The 18,641-nt window shown below is 44.1% G+C and overlaps 1 protein-coding gene across 3 annotated transcripts in view; it reads right to left on the reverse strand.

Annotated features, from left to right (window-relative positions):
• Positions 1-6,102: 6,102 nt before the first annotated feature.
• The window catches only part of AHRR (aryl hydrocarbon receptor repressor), a 459,962-nt gene continuing 447,423 nt past the window's right edge, over positions 6,103-18,641 (reverse strand). For all 3 annotated transcript variants that reach the window (XM_088442311.1, XM_088442309.1, XM_088442310.1), the window contains 2 exons: positions 13,102-13,243; positions 6,103-7,880 (listed from right to left, as the gene is read on the reverse strand). In XM_088442311.1, the coding sequence (XP_088298437.1) occupies positions 6,758-7,880; positions 13,102-13,243 (1,265 nt within the window). In that variant the 3' untranslated portion in view covers positions 6,103-6,757. The remainder of the gene's footprint in view (positions 7,881-13,101; positions 13,244-18,641) is intronic.

An 18,641-nucleotide genomic window follows, 5' to 3' on the forward strand; every position in this document is an offset into this window, starting at 1 on the left:
ACAGCCTCAGCAAGATACCAACATATACAAAAATATATATAGAGCTTACGTATTGTATTCCAGTTAGACTTGCTAAACTTGGAAGAGACACTGTAACTAGTTGTCCTAAATGTGGTGCATCTGTGATATACTTCTGGCATTTGTTGTGTGCCTGTCTGAGGAGATCGCACTATTGGTCTGCTGTCACTAATTGTATAATTAAAACAGGCTTACACCTCCCTCTTTTACACCTGAAATATGTATATTTGGACTTGGTATTAAATACTCTCTTAATGCTGTATTACAGCTTTATTTGAATTAATTATCTATGTTAGCGAAACTGTTGGATGGCTCCACAACCCTTGACTAGTCTACGCTGTTAATGTTTTACCAAACAGTTGCTTACTTTGACATTTAGGCCCGTATTCAATTAGACGTGAAAAGTCAAAAACTTTTCGCCTATTGTACTTTCCACCGTATTCGCCTGTTTGAGACGTGAATTTGCGCCATGCGCGTCCCCGCGATTTGCCTTATTCAATTGCAGAACAGGCAAAAACGCATATAGGCGAATACATAACATACAGAAAGTACTGAATAGATTGGGGGAATCAGTCTGTACTCCAAAATAAGATGCACTGACACAGGAAATCATTACAGATGTGCACTATTAGCCCTAATAAAAGTACTTTGTGTCCTTAAGTTGTGTTAAATGCTTTCTAGAAGCATATTTATAAAAGTGGTGAAGAATGATAGAAAACAGTGTTTTTTTGTGGAAAATAAATAGTCCAGTCAAGTTTGTGGTACTTGAAAATAGGTGCTAGCATATTTTTGTGTCTCTAAAGTGCACTTTTTAAAAATTGGAAAAATCCACCTGCTCCATGCACCTGCAATCCTAAAAACACCTGGCCCCCTAGAAACCTATTTCACTACTTTTTATCCTTGTCCCCCCACTCTTTTCATTTTTGCCCCAACAATGAAATTTCTTTTTTGGGGTGTACTAAGGTAAAAAAAAATTGGGAGGCGGGGGGGGGGCTGATTTGTCCTTTGATGTCCAAAGGGTTCGGAATCAATTCCCCAGATTTGCACCCCAAAATAGAGATTTTGTACTTTTTTCCGTCTGCCATTCAGTGGAGAAACTTTTCCGCCTGTTTCAGTGCATTGAGTTTCCGCTTAGGCGAATTGGTCCTGGAATTGAATTTGGAGATAAGACGCAAACAGGCAGAAAGTGTGAATAGGCAAAACTTTTTTGCGGATTTTGGCTTTTTGCGTGTAATTGAATCCAGCCCTTAGTGTGTTTTTATATGTCTTGTCTGAATGACTACTGTGCAATCTAGTCTTGATCTTGCCAAAGTGTTCATCATTTTTGTAAAACTGTTTTGTGATATTCCTTTAGAACCTTTCTATGTATTTTAGCTATGTGTGCTCCTAATCTTTATAATAACAATATAAAGCGACTCCATTATATATGTTAACAGCTGCTAAATGTACAGTTTCAGCCTCCTCTAAGGGGTCAATCCAACTAGGAGCGATTTTGCAAGCTTGTTTCATGAATCTCGAAAAATGCAAGATTCAAGTATAAATACATAGTCGCAGTACTCACGGCGAGTGACTTTTCTACAAAAAGCAACCTGTGAGAAGTGCATGAAAAAGTGGGGAAACCATCCAAGGCCCCAAATAACTGACAATTAAGATAGCATGACCATATAAAAGGCTGTTAGTGGCCCGAAGAAAAGTACCACAGGTTCTTAAAATTTATAAATTGGCTGATTTTTGCACTTTTTATTAATGGTTGTAATTAAAGCAAGCGTTTTATTTTTCATCAAATGACTGTATATTTTCATCAAATTATAGTTTTTCCAGCATTTTGGGGTACACAAAAATTTCTGTATAGTAATTTTTCAGTGTTTTTATAAAAGTTTCTAAAACATTGTAATAAACACTTTTACCTATCATCTGCAAGTTCAAGAACCCCTCTCCCATCAATACAACACCTTCACAGACCTGTCCCACATCATTTACACCTCCACATACCTGTCCTACATAATTTACACCCCACATACCTGTCCCACATAATATACACCTCCACATACCTGTCCCACATCATTTACCCCTCCACAAACCTGTCCTACATCATTTACACCTCCACAAACCTGCCCCACATCATTTACACCTCCACATACCTGTCCCACATCATTTACACCTCCACATACCTGTCCCACATCATTTACACCTCCACATACTTGTCCTACATAATTTACACCTCCACATACCTGTCCCACATCATTTACACCTCCACAAACCTGTCCCATATAATTTACATCTCCAAAAACCTGTCCCACATAATTTACGCCTCCAAATACCTACCCTACATCATTTAAACCTCCACATACCTGTCCCACATCATTTACACATCCACATACCTGTCCTACATAATTTATACCTTCACATACCTGTACCACATCATTTACACCTCCACATACCTGTCCCACATAATCTACACCTCCACATACCTGTCCCACATCAATTACACCTCCACATACCTGTCCTACATAATTTACACCTTCACATACCTGTCCCACATCATTTACACCTCCACATACCTGTCCCACATCATCTACACCTCCACATACCTGTCCCACATCATTTACACATCCACATACCTGTCCTACATAATTTACACCTTCACATACCTGTCCCACATCATTTACACCTCCACATACCTGTCCCACATCATCTACACCTCCACATACCTGTCCCACATCAATTACACCTCCACATACCTGTCCCACATTATTTACTCCTCCACATACCTGTCCTACATAACTTACACCTCCATATACCTGTCCCACATCATTTACACCTCCACATACCTGTTCTACATAATTTACACCTTCACATACCTGTCCCACATCATTTACACCTCCACATACCTGTCCCACATCATCTACACCTCCACATACCTGTCCCACATAATTTATACCTCCACAAACCTGACCCACATCATTTACACCTCCACAAACCTGTCCCATATAATTTACACCTCCAAAAACCTGTCCAACACCATTTACACCTCCAAATACCTGTCCTACATCATTTACACCTCCACAAACCTGTCCCACACCATTTACACCTCCACATACCTGTCCCACATCATTTACACCTCCACATACCTGTCCTACATAATTTACACCTCCACATACCTGTCCCACATCATTACATATCCACATACCTGTCCCACATCATTTACACTTCAACATACCTGTCCCCCATCATTACACCTCCACATACCTGTCCCCCATCATTTACACCTCCACATACCTGTCCCACATAATTTACACCTCCACATACCTGTCCCACATCATTTACACCTCCACATACCTGTCCTACATCATTTATACCTCCACATACCTGTCCCCCATCATTTACACCTCCACATACCTGTCCTACATAATTTACACCTCCACATACCTGTCCCACATCATTTACAAATCCACATACCTGTCCCCCATCATTACACCTCCACATACCTGTCCCCCATCATTTACGCCTCCACATACCTGTCCTACATCATTTATACCTCCACATACCTGTCCTACATCATTTACACCTCCACATAACTGTCCAACATAATTTACACCTCTACATACTGTACCTGTCCCACATCATTTACACCTCCACATACCTGTCCCACATCATTTACACCTCCAGATACCTGTCCCATATCATTTACACCTCCACATACCTGTCCCACATCATTTACACCTCTACATACCTGTCCCACATAATTTACACCTCCACAAACCTGTCCCACACCATTTACACCTCCACATACCTGTCCCACATAATTTACACCTCCACATACCTGTCCCACATCATTTACACCTCCACATACCTGTCTGAAATCATTTAACCCATTATTACACTTTTTAGAGAAAGTCACCTAAAAACTGACTTGTCTTTATTGGATACATTATGCTATTCAAACCCCTCCAAGTGCATGATTGTAGGTGTTTTATTTCCGAGTTTTTGTTTTAAATATAGTAAATACAACTTTTGCTTCTATTAATAAAATTATCTCTTGTGTATCTAACTGCTTTATTCTATTTGTACACCACATAATGTAAAATATATTATTAGGTTGTGTACAATTAGTGTAAATTCACTTCTGTATTGAGTACTAACACATACAGTTTCCTAACACATATCCTACGCTTTCATCAGGCGTACATACCTCCACCGGTTTTCCTGGAGTAAGTAACACTCTTTTAGCGTTTGCAACACAAGATGTATCGTGCTCTATGTACAAATACACTTTTTATTATGTGCGACAACAGTGAATATGCCTAAAATTCTAAAAAATGCCCCTTTCAGTAAATGGTATTGTACCATTATACCAGTATTGTAAATGGTATTGTACCATTGTACCAGTATGTGCTGGCCAACCAGTTTGGATAGTTCCACATTTTGGATAATGTGATTTTGTACTAATGTAACCATTTAGAAAGCTGTGAAAACATGAGTGAGAGATGTGACTTCAACTTGAAAGAACTGACATAAAACTAAGTGACACAGAGGCCTATTCAACATCAGGGGCCGGACGTGAGTTGCAGCGGTGGATACTTAAGTATTTGAGCAATTCAATATTGCTCTGGTGAGCGGACAGCTGCTCTGAAAAGTAGTTGTCCCTGCGATCAGTAGCACTGCTACAGAAGTAGTAGTGTTAGGCCACACATCCCCTTGCAGACATCCAAACGACTGCACGATTACGACATTGTAATCATGCAGTCGTTTGTCAGTCTGTGCTGTGCCTACACTGAACGATCAGTCGCTCAGTGTAGGCACATCAATCATCCACTACCATGCTGAACCTGACGTTATCGTCAGGTTGTACAGCATTTTCGTGCGCTAATTGATGTCGGAAACGACCAGCAGGAGTGCGCATCACTGGTCGTTTCCGACATAAAAGTGCACAATCTGTGCACGATTACCGAGCGATTGCCCGATTACAATGTCGTAATCGTGCAATCGCTCAAAATTATCGCTAAATGGATGTATGCCTTTACTTATCCCTCTAAAGCATGCGGAGCCAGCAGAGGGATCCACTCAGATCCCTCTTCACAATTCTGGTCCTCCTTCCCATAGGAAGGAGCAGGGGTTCAGCAATCTATGTCATCTGTAGATGGTGTTGGGTACCGCAAGCAAACTCCAAAAACTTTCAGTCAAACTGAATGGGTCAGTTAAAAAAAACATGTGTGTACTAGTGTTTCTGCATGTGTAACTGGCCTATTAGTGATGACGAATAGGTTCCATATTAACTAGGTACGGTCCCACATTAACTAGTTACAGAAACATCTAATAATAAGAATAACACACCAAACCAAAAACATTATCTAGGCAGATTTGCTCATCTGTACAATGAAAATGTATGGTTTATAGGGTCTGTATTTAGGACCATGGGGCCCATTTATCAAAGTTAATTTGAGGTGTTTTCGGGGGTTTACCTCAAATACTAAGTATCCCCCGGATGTATGAAGGAGGGACCGCAGCAGGTATCTCCGATGCCTGCTGCGATCCCTCCATTGCTGATGCTGCCAAATGTATCAATATCGGGAATGCTTTGCATTCCCGATATTGGCCCCAGCAGCTAACGCCATCTGAAGATAGCGTTAGCCGCTGTAGTCTATGATGACATGCGGTATGGGCGCCGCTCATGTGCAGTCCGCGGGACTGCGCATGCGCAGCAGCCCGCATGCACTCCGGCCACATCGGAGGGACGTCTCCCTGCATGTGCCGGTACATACATTCTGCCGCTATGATCGCATTTTGCAATGCAATCATGGGCGGTACTGTATCACCTGATCGCATTGCAAAATGCGATCATTAATAAATGGGCCCCCATGTGTCCTAACGCTCATTGCTAAAGCATATGAATATATGTAACATTATTACAGCAAACCTGGAGTCACAAAGATAGGACAGTTTTCAGTGTCTATTGTACTGTGTTACATGTAATTATGGTACATATTTACTTAGAGTTTAATCTGTCCCTAACAAACAAATGCTAGTTTTAGTAAATGAGCTCTGATAAGAACCATTGCTTTTATACAATAACAAATATACATATTGGAGTGCAAACATAAGCTGTTTATTTGTCTTAGTCATTGCCATGGTTCTTTGCCTTTTGCTCAGAAATGAGTGTAACTTGAAACAAAAGAGATACAATTAGCTTATAAACAGGTTACCTATAAAAACCAAATCTGTTAAACAGCAAAGCAATAATTAGAGTGTATACAGTACAGTAGCTCTATGGAGCAAAGAAAAATATTTAACTGTTAGTTAATAGTTACATATTGTTAAGGTGCCAATCAAATACATTCAGTCCAGTATTCAGCAAGGCGAACATCAGTGTATTCTGAATTCTTAATACTGTCATCCTTCATTAAACAGGACAGGCCTATCAACAAGCTGCATCCCTTTATGGGAATGCAATGTATTCTGAGGATTTATAAAAGCATAGAAAACATGTGCACATCTCATAAAATAAAATCACTGTCTACAGAAGCAAAAGCTTTCTTTTATTTAAGTGGTAAAACCTGGGAAAAATAGTTGCATCTCTTGCCAAAAAAGCAATTCTGAAACTGTTTGATTCATAAGGCCTTTCCAGCACAAATCACACTATTACCACAGTGTAAGCTATACATATAAAAAAGACCTTATGTTGTAATAGTGCAATAATTATTTTTTATCTAAAATTCAAATAAAGAAAATGCAAAAAATATTAAATGTATGAAAATTCAGCTGCATTACGTGGCATTTGGCTGGGTAAGAAACCCATCAGTGTGTTTTTTTGGCAGAGCACTGGTACTGAATCCTGCTCATCTTCAACCCACGGAGGTGAATCCATAGGCTCACGCTTGATGTTCTGAACTATACTGTGAGCTTTGAACTCACACTGAAGCTTGTAAGATTGGTCTCCCTGACTCTTGTCACCTACTGAAGCTGCTGCATAGAGAGAACTATTTAAACAATCTGCCCCCTGGTGGCTCAGCATGCTTTCTATATAGGCACACTTCTGTGGGTAAAACTGGGCTGGCTCTTTGTTATATACCCCTTTAAAAGGCCGACTTGTGTTTATGTGGTTGATGTGTGCAGTTGGAACAAAACAATGTCCTCTGTGAGTAGAGTGCATATGGTGCTTTGGTTTCAGACATGAACTTTGTTCACTGAGGTCCGATTCTGTCTTAAGCTGCAGTCCTTCAGGAAAGTCCAGCAAAGTTCTTTTCAGTATATTACTCTCACCCAGCCAGCTATGAGCTTGGGGTTCTGGGTAAAAGTCAGACCTGCTCTCAGAATCAGAGTCATTTTCGGTTTTGATAGGAATATTTAAAGGCATCCCTGAGTCATATAGTATATCTGGAGTTCCAAATGCATTTTCCATTTTGATGTTATCTGTAGAGTAGGAGTCCACAGAATGCTGCTGCAGGCCATGATATGTCTGGAAAGGCTCGATACTTCCACGGTGGGGACGGTCTGCCATGTGCACCACAGAATGGCTTTGGTCCATGCTGTAAAATGGCCTGCCTGTCCTACTTGAGAAAGAGCCTATAAACTGGTGACCTGACCTAGATCCAACAGAATTTTTTACTGTCCATCCATTACTAGTATTACAGTGGTTCTGCATACTAGACAAATGCTTAGAGAGAATGCTTTCCTCCTGCAAGAAAGAGTCGCTCTTTGTGGGATGAAACTTTATTTTCATATCTTCCTTCTCCTGTTTTGCCCATGTCAGATGCTGTTTTAGTTGTGCTGGTGGCTCACTGGAATTATTGCACAGAAGAACTTCTCGACTTCCTTTCATGCCAAGTATATTATTCTGTTTCTTGACCAGAGACTCATCATCCCTGAAGGGAAAAAATATTTAAACAATGTTAGGAAAAGATTGCTTATAGTATGATCAATGTTTATATTATTTTACTATAAATGATCAGTAAAACTTCCCTACACTGTTAGCAGGGTCCTCCCTCCTCTGTTTTCTCTATCTACAGTAATTACTGTAACTGCTCACTGTAATAATGTAACTACTGTGCATGTAAATGATGTCTGTAATAGTCTGTGCTCATATAACCTGTTGTCAGCGCTTATGGTGCCTTATCAATAAAAGATAATTATAATAAATACTACATAGACCATATTAAATATCTGTATATTTAGAAGTATTAACGTGAATGGAAGCTCTAATTCTATAGTTTGTTAGCTTTGCAAACTTTAAATGGAGAAAATGCCAGCATTCTTTAAAAAAATTAAATGAAAAATGAATGAAATTAAATGAAAAAAATAAATAAATACATGCATTTAAATGTACTTTCATTTAAATCCCATTGAAAGCTATAGAAAAGTTTAAATATGCATTTTAGAGGTATACAAAGAAAAGTTTGAAGAACTTCAAATAACAGTTTTTAAAAACAGAAAATAAAAAGTGGTTCTCAATGATACAAAACAATGAAAAGAGCTCTATATTACTGTTATTCTTTAAATGTAAAAGATTGTCTGCAAGTTAACAATTAATTTAAACACAAGTAAAATAAAGAACACAGCAAGACTGGGAATTTAGAAGAGAAAAAAGTGAATACATTTTTGATCGGGTGTCTTCAATAATTCAAAGCTTTTACCCCTCTAATATTCCAAATAATCTTGTAAATACTTTATATAGAGGATTCCTTAATAGTAATTGAACTACTGTAATAACTAGAGTTATTTAATATATATATATATATAATAAGAAAACAAAGAAAATACTGTGTATTTAAAGATTAACAACTATTACAAAATGTGAAATGTATACTATTTTAGAACCAGGCGCCTGATTCAGCAGCGGCTGCAATTCTGCGCTTTATGCAGTTCGGGTGATTATTTGATATTGCGCACGCATATAAGTCGCACTTGCACTATATGGCGCTCACTGCAACACTCTCTGCATTATATGGCGCTACTGATACCCAATGTGTTGTGAGGTTATGCCCTTTCCCCACGAGACCACACTCCTTTTTCAGCGCACGCAGATAGTCCCTTGATTGCAGTGGGGTGGGGGCCCCAAAGCATATTGTTGCATCTGGGCCCACCACTCACTAGTTCCACTACTGCGCCGACAAGGCTGTTTATTGGAGTGTCCGAGTGCATTTTTACTTCCGGGCACCAGCAGACTGTCAGCGCATTGATTCTGGACAACTGCCTAGTGCTGCTCTGTCTCCTCTTCTGCTCTCCACTGTGTTGTGCTTCCTCTGTGTGACTTGTCACGTCACACGCAAACAGAGAGAGGAGCAGGGAAGAAGTTGAGGTGCGTTGCCACCCAAAGTGCATACTAGAATAGAAGGTGAGGTGCGCCTGCTGCCATTGATTTTATTGGGGAAAGGTGACAGGCGGTTCAGATGTAGTGCAAGCAGTTTCGGATCCAGACTTTACTTTTAGGGGGGGGGCGGTTTAAGAATACAATGCCCACAGTAGTAGTGCCCCATATTCAATGCCCCCAGAAGTAGTGCCCCTTATGCAATGCCCCCAGTAGTAGTGCCCCTTATGCAATGCCCCCTGTAGTTGTGCCCATTACGCAGTGCCCCCTGTAGTAGTGCCCAATATGCAATGCCCCCTGTATTAGAGCCCATTATGCAATGCCCCCTGTATTATAGCCCCTTACGCTGTGCCCCCAGTAGTGCCCCTTATACAGTGCCCCCTGTAGCGCCCCTTATGCAGTGCCGCAAGTAGTGCCCCTTATACAGTACCCCCAGTAGCTCCCTTATGCAGTGCTCGCAGACAGTAGTGCTCCTTATGCTGTGCCCCCAGTAGTGCCCTTACTGTGCCCCTATACAGTACTCCCAGTAGTGCCCCTATGCAGTGGCCCCAGAACACCCCCAGTATTGCCCCTTATGCTGTGCCCCCTCTCCTGTGCAGTACTACTTACCTCTGTTCACGATGCCAAGGTTGGTGCGCATCTCCTTTTTCTCCCTTCCAGAACCACTAGCGGAGCCGACGTGCCGCGTGCGTGATGACATCAACGCAGCCAGCATCCAGGCAGAGCCACACACAGGAACAGAGTGTCTGTGTGTGGCTCTGGATGCCGGCTGCTGAGAGAGAATGGACTGACCCCCAGCAGAATCGCCGGCAGCAGCAGTGATGTGTGAGTCATCGCTAGCGCTGCAGGCTTGCAGCAGACACTGACAGTATAAGCAGACGGGGCTTCGGGTTTTCTGTACGGGGGCGATCGCCCTTATCGCCCCCCGGATCCGCCACTGAGTGCAAGGGGGTGATCCTGCACCTGCCAGTATGTGGGGGGAGGAGCAACGGCGGGAGGGTTGTCGGGAATGGCCGTGCCTTTATTGATTCCAGCTTTCACCTACATTCACCTGCTACAATGGGGGATTGTCGGGAGAAATGCGGGTGCGATCCGGGATGGGAGGTAAACTCGGTTAATCAGTTACTGTAGACATAAGTCTTTCTCTGTAATATCCACATATCTAAAAATGTTCCAGTCCTGGGACAGTGGGGATTTGGCATACACTAGCTGGTGGGGTGGTGGGAATTTGGCATATGCTAACTGACTGGGGGGTGGGTTGTGGATTTGACATACACTTACTGAGTGGGGGGCTTTGTTTGAAGAAGGGGGGCCCAAATCGGTATCTTGCTTAGAGCCCCATGAGATCTAAATCTAAATCTGCCTCTGGATGGAGCTGAGACCTGGGTGGTGCAAGGGCCTTGATAATGTGGATGTGGTTGTGAAGGCTAAGATGGTGTAGAGACCAGACAGTGTGGGAGGCCATGTGGTGTGGGGGTATGGGGGGGAAGAGGACATAGGAGCCTTGTTGGTACATGGTGTATGGGCTAAGATAGTTCACCAAAATAAAATTAATATCTAGCAGGGGGCTAATGACGCCTATCATTAGCCCCATGCTGAAATACCAACGTAGGGTAGCTGGGCGTCGCGATGTGTTAGCCGCTCGGGGGTGTGTGTGTATGTGTTAGGTTTAGGCACCCGCACCGGGAGGGTTAGGTTTAGGCTATGGGAATGGGGGGGTTAGTGTTAGGCACCACCGGGGGGAAGGTTAGGGTTAGGCACCCCCCCAGGAGGGTTAGGTTTAGGGTGCAGGGAGGGGAGGTTAGGGTTAGGCACCACGGGGGGGGACTTAGGGTTAGGCACTGCCCCCTGAGTCTTAGGGTCAGGCACCCCCAAGGGAGAGTTAGGGTTAGGTGTGGGATAGGGGAGGGTTAAATATATTTACCAGCCGGCGTCGGGATTATGATGTGTCGGACTTCAAGGGTCGGGATTTCATACCTAACCTCTAGCAGGTACTGAACAGTAAAACCAATGTAATGTGTTATTAATAGTATTGGTACGATTAATAAAATATTTTCCTAGTGGTTTATTGACCTTCTTATCATGACAGATGTGTTTCATCTAGCAGAGAACAGCTAATGCTTGCCACCCATAATGACTGCATGACCCAAATGAAAATATCAGACTGGGATCAATAGGATTGCTTGCAGAGACACAAGTCTATGTGTGACCAGCCAATGACTGTATACAGTATGTATGGTAGTTGGCCTATTACACTGTATATGTGATTAGGCCATTCGTTATCTGGTGCAGTTTTGTTCACCACATTTTTGGCTTAATTGGCTACAGATACAGACAGTGGCTAGCACTTCAAGCTATAACATACTGCTTGCACTCTGGGCCTGATTCAGAGATGGCTCCGTCGTGCACATTCCCAGTGGGCAAACATCGACCCGGTTGCGAGCGCTTGCGACCGGGTCTGAATCAGGCCCTCTGTTCACAACGGTGAAGCTATATGATGAATACCAGTCATATAGGGCAGCACTGAGGGCTAGATAGATGTTAGATAGATAGATAGATAGATAGATAGATAGATAGATAGATAGATAGATAGATTTATGTTTGCATTCCATTACATTAACACCAAATAATGCACACATACGGGTATATTTGGCGATATTATATTTACTAAAATAATGTGAAAATGGGTGTTTTTCACACCTTTTTCACATTATTTTAATATCACTTAAATGTATTTGTAATAAACTACTCCAAGCCCTTCAATTTGCTTTATTTTAGTATGCAGATAGCATTTACTTGTAATGGGAAATGCGATTTGCTCAAATTTAGTAAAATAAAATTGTAAAAAAAATAATGGGGGGAGCCCTGTGATAATAACGCCACCTGGTGTTATTGGGGGCTTCCCTCCCATTTCAAGGCTCCTGCTCTGCAAAGACAGGCAGAGTAGAGATGGGAGCTAGTGCCTGTGATCAGCCTTGTGTGTCTATGTGGACCACTAGCTGATCACTGTAAAAAAACTATTTAAAGAAAACGAAAACCTGCAACCAGGGATCGGTGACCCGGTGAACTCCTACGTGATCTGGTCAGCCGATCGCCGGGCTCCAGCTCTGTGACCCCCGGTCAGCTGCTCTGTGCTGTAAACTGAGATGCTGGCACAACATGGGCTAAGGTGAGGTAGGATAGCATGGGCTATGGTTAGGTGGGAAGTGCTGGCTTCCAAATGGCCACCAATCAGCATTGATTTCTGATTGGCTGAGCAATAAGTGCTAAATGATGTTTATGGGGCAAGATTTTGTCTGAAATGTAGGAATTCATAGAGCCAAAAACATCCCCCAAAAGTAACTACAGGGAAAACACTAAGGGGCATATTTATCAAAATAATTTGTGTAATATCCCCCGAAAGCAGGGGGGATACCTACAAAAATGATGCTTCCCCAGGACATATGAAGAGGTGACTCCATTTTTGGATCCCTCCCCGTTAGTCTGTACTGGCACACATGTGCATCTGACTTGCCAGGTCCATACCTGGAAGTAAAGTGAGAATGGTAGCTATCGCTTTGCCTCTAGCTCTTCCTCGGCACAGGGCTTTCTTGCAAAGCTCCAGCATCTGAAGATGATCAATTCTGGCGAAACTTGTGATTTTTGCAAAGTGAGTTGGTACATAATTATCACACTACAATCGCATTTACAATGAGCTTTATGATAACAATACCCCTAAATCTAGAAACAGAAAATCAGGACTTGACTGTACAAATAGTATTAACTTTAAAATTCCTTACCTCTGGGCTTGTTTAGGGACTATAACATAGTCTGAGCATCCATTTCTGTACAGAAGTGGGGTATTTGCCTCAACCCAAACCCATTGCTCTTCATTTGTTCTGACTTTTAACAATGAAAGACCACCATCACCAGCATTCATTGCTATTGAGGATGAAACAGATGAGTTTGTCAAACACTGCACAGCTTCGGGGATTAACAATGCATTCATATTTCCATACCTCCCAACATGACCCTCTCCAGGAGGGACACAATGCTCTGGTCCTGGACTTCCCTGGTAATTTATGATTGGTGGAGGCTCCAGGGGTGGAGCTGCAGCACAGTCCAAAATTCAAATAGGGGAGTCACACCAACTGCCAGTGAGTCCCAGCCAGTGATGTTTGGCAGCGTGTGAAATGACAGTTGGTGTGGCTCCCCTATTTAAATTTTGAACTGCGCTGCAGCCCCATCTCTTACCAGGGAAGTCCAGGACCAGAGCATTGTGTCCCTCCTGTAGGGGTCATGTTGGGAGGTATGATATTTCTGAATGATCCTTTGTAATAATGTGATATGCAAGACACAGGCTTACAGAGATCCCACAAACATTTAAGCACATGGAGTATCAGATTACGTCTAAAAGCTCTTACAAATGTATATCCTTTGTAGATGCATAAGTACTGCTCAAAGCATATTATTATTATTAGTAATGTCCATTGGTCCAGGCACAGCGGGAGCTGGTTGCAGCTTCTGCAGTGTAATGCCACGCTTGGTACTCCCCTGCATGAGGTGCAATGAGCCCAGTTTATAGTGTTAGTTACTTATTGTGTGACAAGGGTGGGGGGGATAGTTTTAAAAACGATATACATTTACTCATAGACATACTGCATAGGTAAAGATGGCATAGATATGACAGTAATCATCATGATGGTAATGATGACTGCCGTATGTTTACTTTGAATGGGTGTATCTATAATACTGCACATTCTGCACCCATAGACTCTCTGCCTGTGCCGCAGACATCACTGGGAAAATGGTGCCGGCAATATGTTCTCAGAGATCTGTGTGTGGCAAGAAGACTCAGACAGAGGGCCTGATTCAGAGCCGCTCGTTCGCTCCGAGCGATGTTTGCACATCTGTGCATGCGTATGGGTTGTAATGCACATGCGCCAACCAGTCAGTGCGGTCGGAAATCGAGCGCTTGCAAAATAGCGAATGCCTGCTAATTTGAGTGACAGAATGAGGCGTTTGTGGGTGGTAACAGGGGAAGGTGCTTGAAAACCGGGAGTGGAGATCTGAACGCAGGCGTGCCAAACGGTCAAAACGGGCGTTTTAAGGGTGTGCATAATTAACAAAGCAGCGTCATCGACCACGTCACTTGGTTGTCTTTTAGCCTGAACTGCTCGCATGATTCCTGTAGGAAAATGCTACCACAAGAATAGCGAGCAATTTATCCGCCTTTTGATGTACTCGATTAATCTAATAGCGGAGATGACGTATGCTGCGAGCGGCCAAGGGGCGTCTTTACAAAATAGCGAGCACATGTTTTGTTCGCTCGCTCAGACATAGAGGCGTCAACAGACCGCAAAGATTGAGCGCTCAATTTAAATAGCCAGCCCCTTTTTCCGAACGAGCGTCCGCAAATAGCGTCCGGCTCTGAATCAGGCCCAGAGTGCCAGAACTTACTCAGCACATGCGCAGGGGATAGAGGGAGGGCCGCACAGAGATGGCACACAGACCCCCTCCTCTCTAATCTTACTTTGGTTGCATCACTGTACGCTCAGAGCTTAGCCTGATGTGGCCACATAGTTACACTGTATATTCAGTTGCACACATCTAAAAAACATGCTAATTTCACGGATGGAGATAAGTATTAACACACGGGGCGAACCCTCCGCTCTTGTATCCTCTGCCAATGTGCTTATGCATTGTGCAGCGCATACGCAGTCTGTAACTGCTTTCTTCAGCGCATGCACAGTCTACTGATAATCGCATTATGCAGGTTGAGTTTCCTATGTCCAAAATGCTTGGGACCAGGGGTATTTTGATGAGATATCTAGGGGATGGGACCCAAATCTAAACACAGAATGCATTTATGTTTAATATATACCTTATACACATAGGGCATGATTCACTACAGTACGCAACTGCGATTCTGCACCCAATCAGCTGATTGTTGCATACTAGCCATTGCAATAGGGACTGTCATTGCAATGACTACGCAGACCCATCGCAAGGTGGTCGGGTGAACGCAGGCGTGCCAATGCGTTTCTAAGCAGCCTGAGTACTCATAGCGTGCAATGAAGTTAGCCATTTCTGAGTAAGGTCAGGGCTTGTGCAAGTTTGCGTGAGGCTGCGATAGTACTCGAATGTATTGATGGTTTCGCAGTCTTGCTAAACATTACGGATGTGTGTAAGATAAAGTGGGCGTCCTTGTGTTGTGCTGCAGCACATAGCGATCGCAATGGATTAGCATACTATCGCAGTTGAACTGCGTGCGTAATCGCTGTTGTATTCACAGTTGCGTATAGTAGTGAATCAGGCCCTTAGTCTGCAGGTCATTTTATATAATATTTGTAATCATTTTGTGCCTGAAACAAAGTTTGTGTACATTGAGCCATCAGAAAGCAAAGATGTCACTATCTCAGTCCGACTCATTTTCAGGCCCTAAATTCTAATTTAATGCAAAGCACTGAACATATATTTTACATTTAAAATTTGGATTTGACTATATTTGTACCATATTCCAGAATTTCTTTGTCTTTAAATAGATAAAAACATATTGAACAGAGGACTATGTAGTTGGCATTGCGACTGTTGTGATGCCAGCGCTGGAATCCTGACACCAGTGAGAATCCCAACGCCAGCACCCCGACCGCCGGCATCCCGACTGTAAGTATTAGGATTAGGCTGCGGAGAGAGGGTTAGGGTTAGGCTGCGGGGGGGGGGGGGGGGCGGTTAGGTTTAGGCTGCGGGAGGGGATGGTTAAGCTGAGCATACGTTAGACGATGTGTACCCAGCACAACATCGCCGGCGATTGAGGGCCTGATTCAGACCCGGACGCTAAGAAGCTTTCGCTCGTAGTTGCCGATGGTTAGGTTTAGGCTGCGGGAGGGGATGGTTAAGCTGAGCATACGTTAGACGATGTGTACCCAGCACAACATCGCCGGCGATTGAGGGCCTGATTCAGACCCGGACGCTAAGAAGCTTTCGCTCGTAGTTGCCGATGGTTCGCATTGTCCGCATGCACATGCATCGCAGTGCGCGTGCGCGAGCCAGTCTCTGTGTCCGGGAATTGTGCGCTCGTAGTACACAGACTGGACGCTAATATGAGTGACAGTGCCGTTTGTGGGTGGTGACAGGGGAAGGTGCTTGTAAACGGGGGAGTGGTGGTGCGAATGCAGGCCTGTCTTGGCATCTAAACAGCATTTTAGGGGTGTGCATAATAAGAAGCGTTATTGTGCACGTCACTTGGTTGGATTTTAGACAGCACTGATCGCAGTGCTTGCAGTGGGGTAGGGGCTACCTCAAATGCTGCGTGCAGCTCCGATGGCTCTCGATGTTACCGATTAATCGCATACTTCCTGGAGATGATGTGTGCTAAGAAAGGAAAGTGGGCATCTTTATACAACTGCGTCCGCTCACTGCCGTCGCTTTTTAAGACATAGAGGGCGTCCTTACGCCACACAATGCGATTGCAGAATTTGCATACCCGGCCCCTTCTGTCAGCGAGCGATCACGGCTTAGCATCCGGGTCTGAATCAGGCCCTGAACCCGGCATGTGGCAAGTGCATACACACTTGCCGATGCCGGGTCCAATGGGGGGAAGGGACGTGTCGTGCTGCATTCTGCAGCATGGCATCGTTAATGACATCACCCGACGGCCCTGTAGTAGGGTCAATGGGCGACGTCGCTAGCAACCCGTGGGAGTGCGCATATCATGACGTTGTACGATGTACCCGATATGTAGCTCCGATCCACGGGATCAGACGACATATCGTCTAGGGTATACCCAGCTTTAGGTTCAGACTGGGGGAGGGGTCAGTTAGGTTTAGGGGTAAGGTTAGTGCTAGGATACTTACCTGCAGGTGTCAGCATTCTCACCTAGTGGGGATTCCGGCGTTGGGATTCTGACTGACGGCATCCCATATCCAACCTAGAACAACGTAGGTGTGATAATGACACAGGTGTCTTTGAAAGGGGCATATGTATATATATATTAGACAACCAAGATACCACACTATACCACTATGATTCCCAAACATAGAGGGCCCCACAGAATATTATAAAAGCAATGGCCCAATCATTTTATACCATCAGTGTTCAAGATGACATCCAACACTGATAATGCAGGTTTTTGGTGCATTTCAAATACAAGTGGAATAATAATACTTATTAATACAGGGCCTGATTCAGAGCCGGACGCTCTGACCAGAGCGCTCGCTCTGAATCAGGGCCGGCTTACCTAAAATTGGTGCGGCCTCCTGGCCGCTCGCATAGCTGTTGGTGACCATCTTGACCATCTCGAACATCGGGCTTGTGACGAGACCCTGCGGTAGGGTCTCGCTGCCGCAAGTCCTGGAGTGCTTTTGGCTCTATCTGGGCAGCCACGCCCCCGGCACGCCCGCCAAAGGGGGCGTGCTGTCAATCACCATCGACAGCACGCCCCCTTTGGTGCGAGACCCCGAGCGACGCCGGGTCTCGCACATGCACACGACGGAGGCGCCTCCGTCGTGCGCATGCGCTTTTGGGTACCATCGACCCGCTTGCGAGCGCCCTGCGCTCGCGAGCGGGTCTGAATGAGACCCACTGTACTTACCTGGGGTCCTGCGTTCCATTCATCCACCAGCGCTTGCGGCTCCTGCTGTGCTATACCTTTCTGCAGACAGACAGCTCTGTCACCATCCCACCTCCATGAACTTACCATCCACTACAAGTGAGTTGCCAGCGATAGCTCGCACTGTGCTCATTTGCGCAATTATTCACGTTTAATTGAATCGCCCCCTTAGCATTATTGTTTAATTTATGACCTCTACCACAAACTGTAGCATTTAGTACCAGCAGCACCCCCTTATACTCTCAGTGGTGTACCAAACACATCATCCCAGCAAAGAGACACATCATACAAGTCATTCCATCATTGTATTACAGTGTGCTAAAGTTTATATGAGACTGCCCCAGCATATTGTACCAATGATCTTATACTGATAGTGGGCTTAGCTATGATACCAACAATATCCCAACACCCAGCCTGTATATGGTGGTATATCCCAACACATAGGCCTGTATATGGTGGTATATCCCAACACCCAGCCTGTATATGGTGGTATATCCCAACACCCAGCCTGTATATGGTGGTATATCCCAACACCCAGCCTGTATATGGTGGTATATCCCAACACCCAGCCTGAATATGGTGGTATATCCCAACACCCAGCCTGCATATGGTGGTATATCCCAACACCCACCCTGTATATGGTGGTATATCCCAACACCCACCCTGTATATGGTGGTATATCCCAACACCCAGCCTGCATATGGTGGTATATCCCAACACCCAGCCTGT

Source organism: Taudactylus pleione, unplaced genomic scaffold (assembly GCF_031769625.1).
Source record: "Taudactylus pleione unplaced genomic scaffold, aTauple2 ptg000309l, whole genome shotgun sequence".
Taxonomy (NCBI): domain Eukaryota; kingdom Metazoa; phylum Chordata; class Amphibia; order Anura; family Myobatrachidae; genus Taudactylus; species Taudactylus pleione.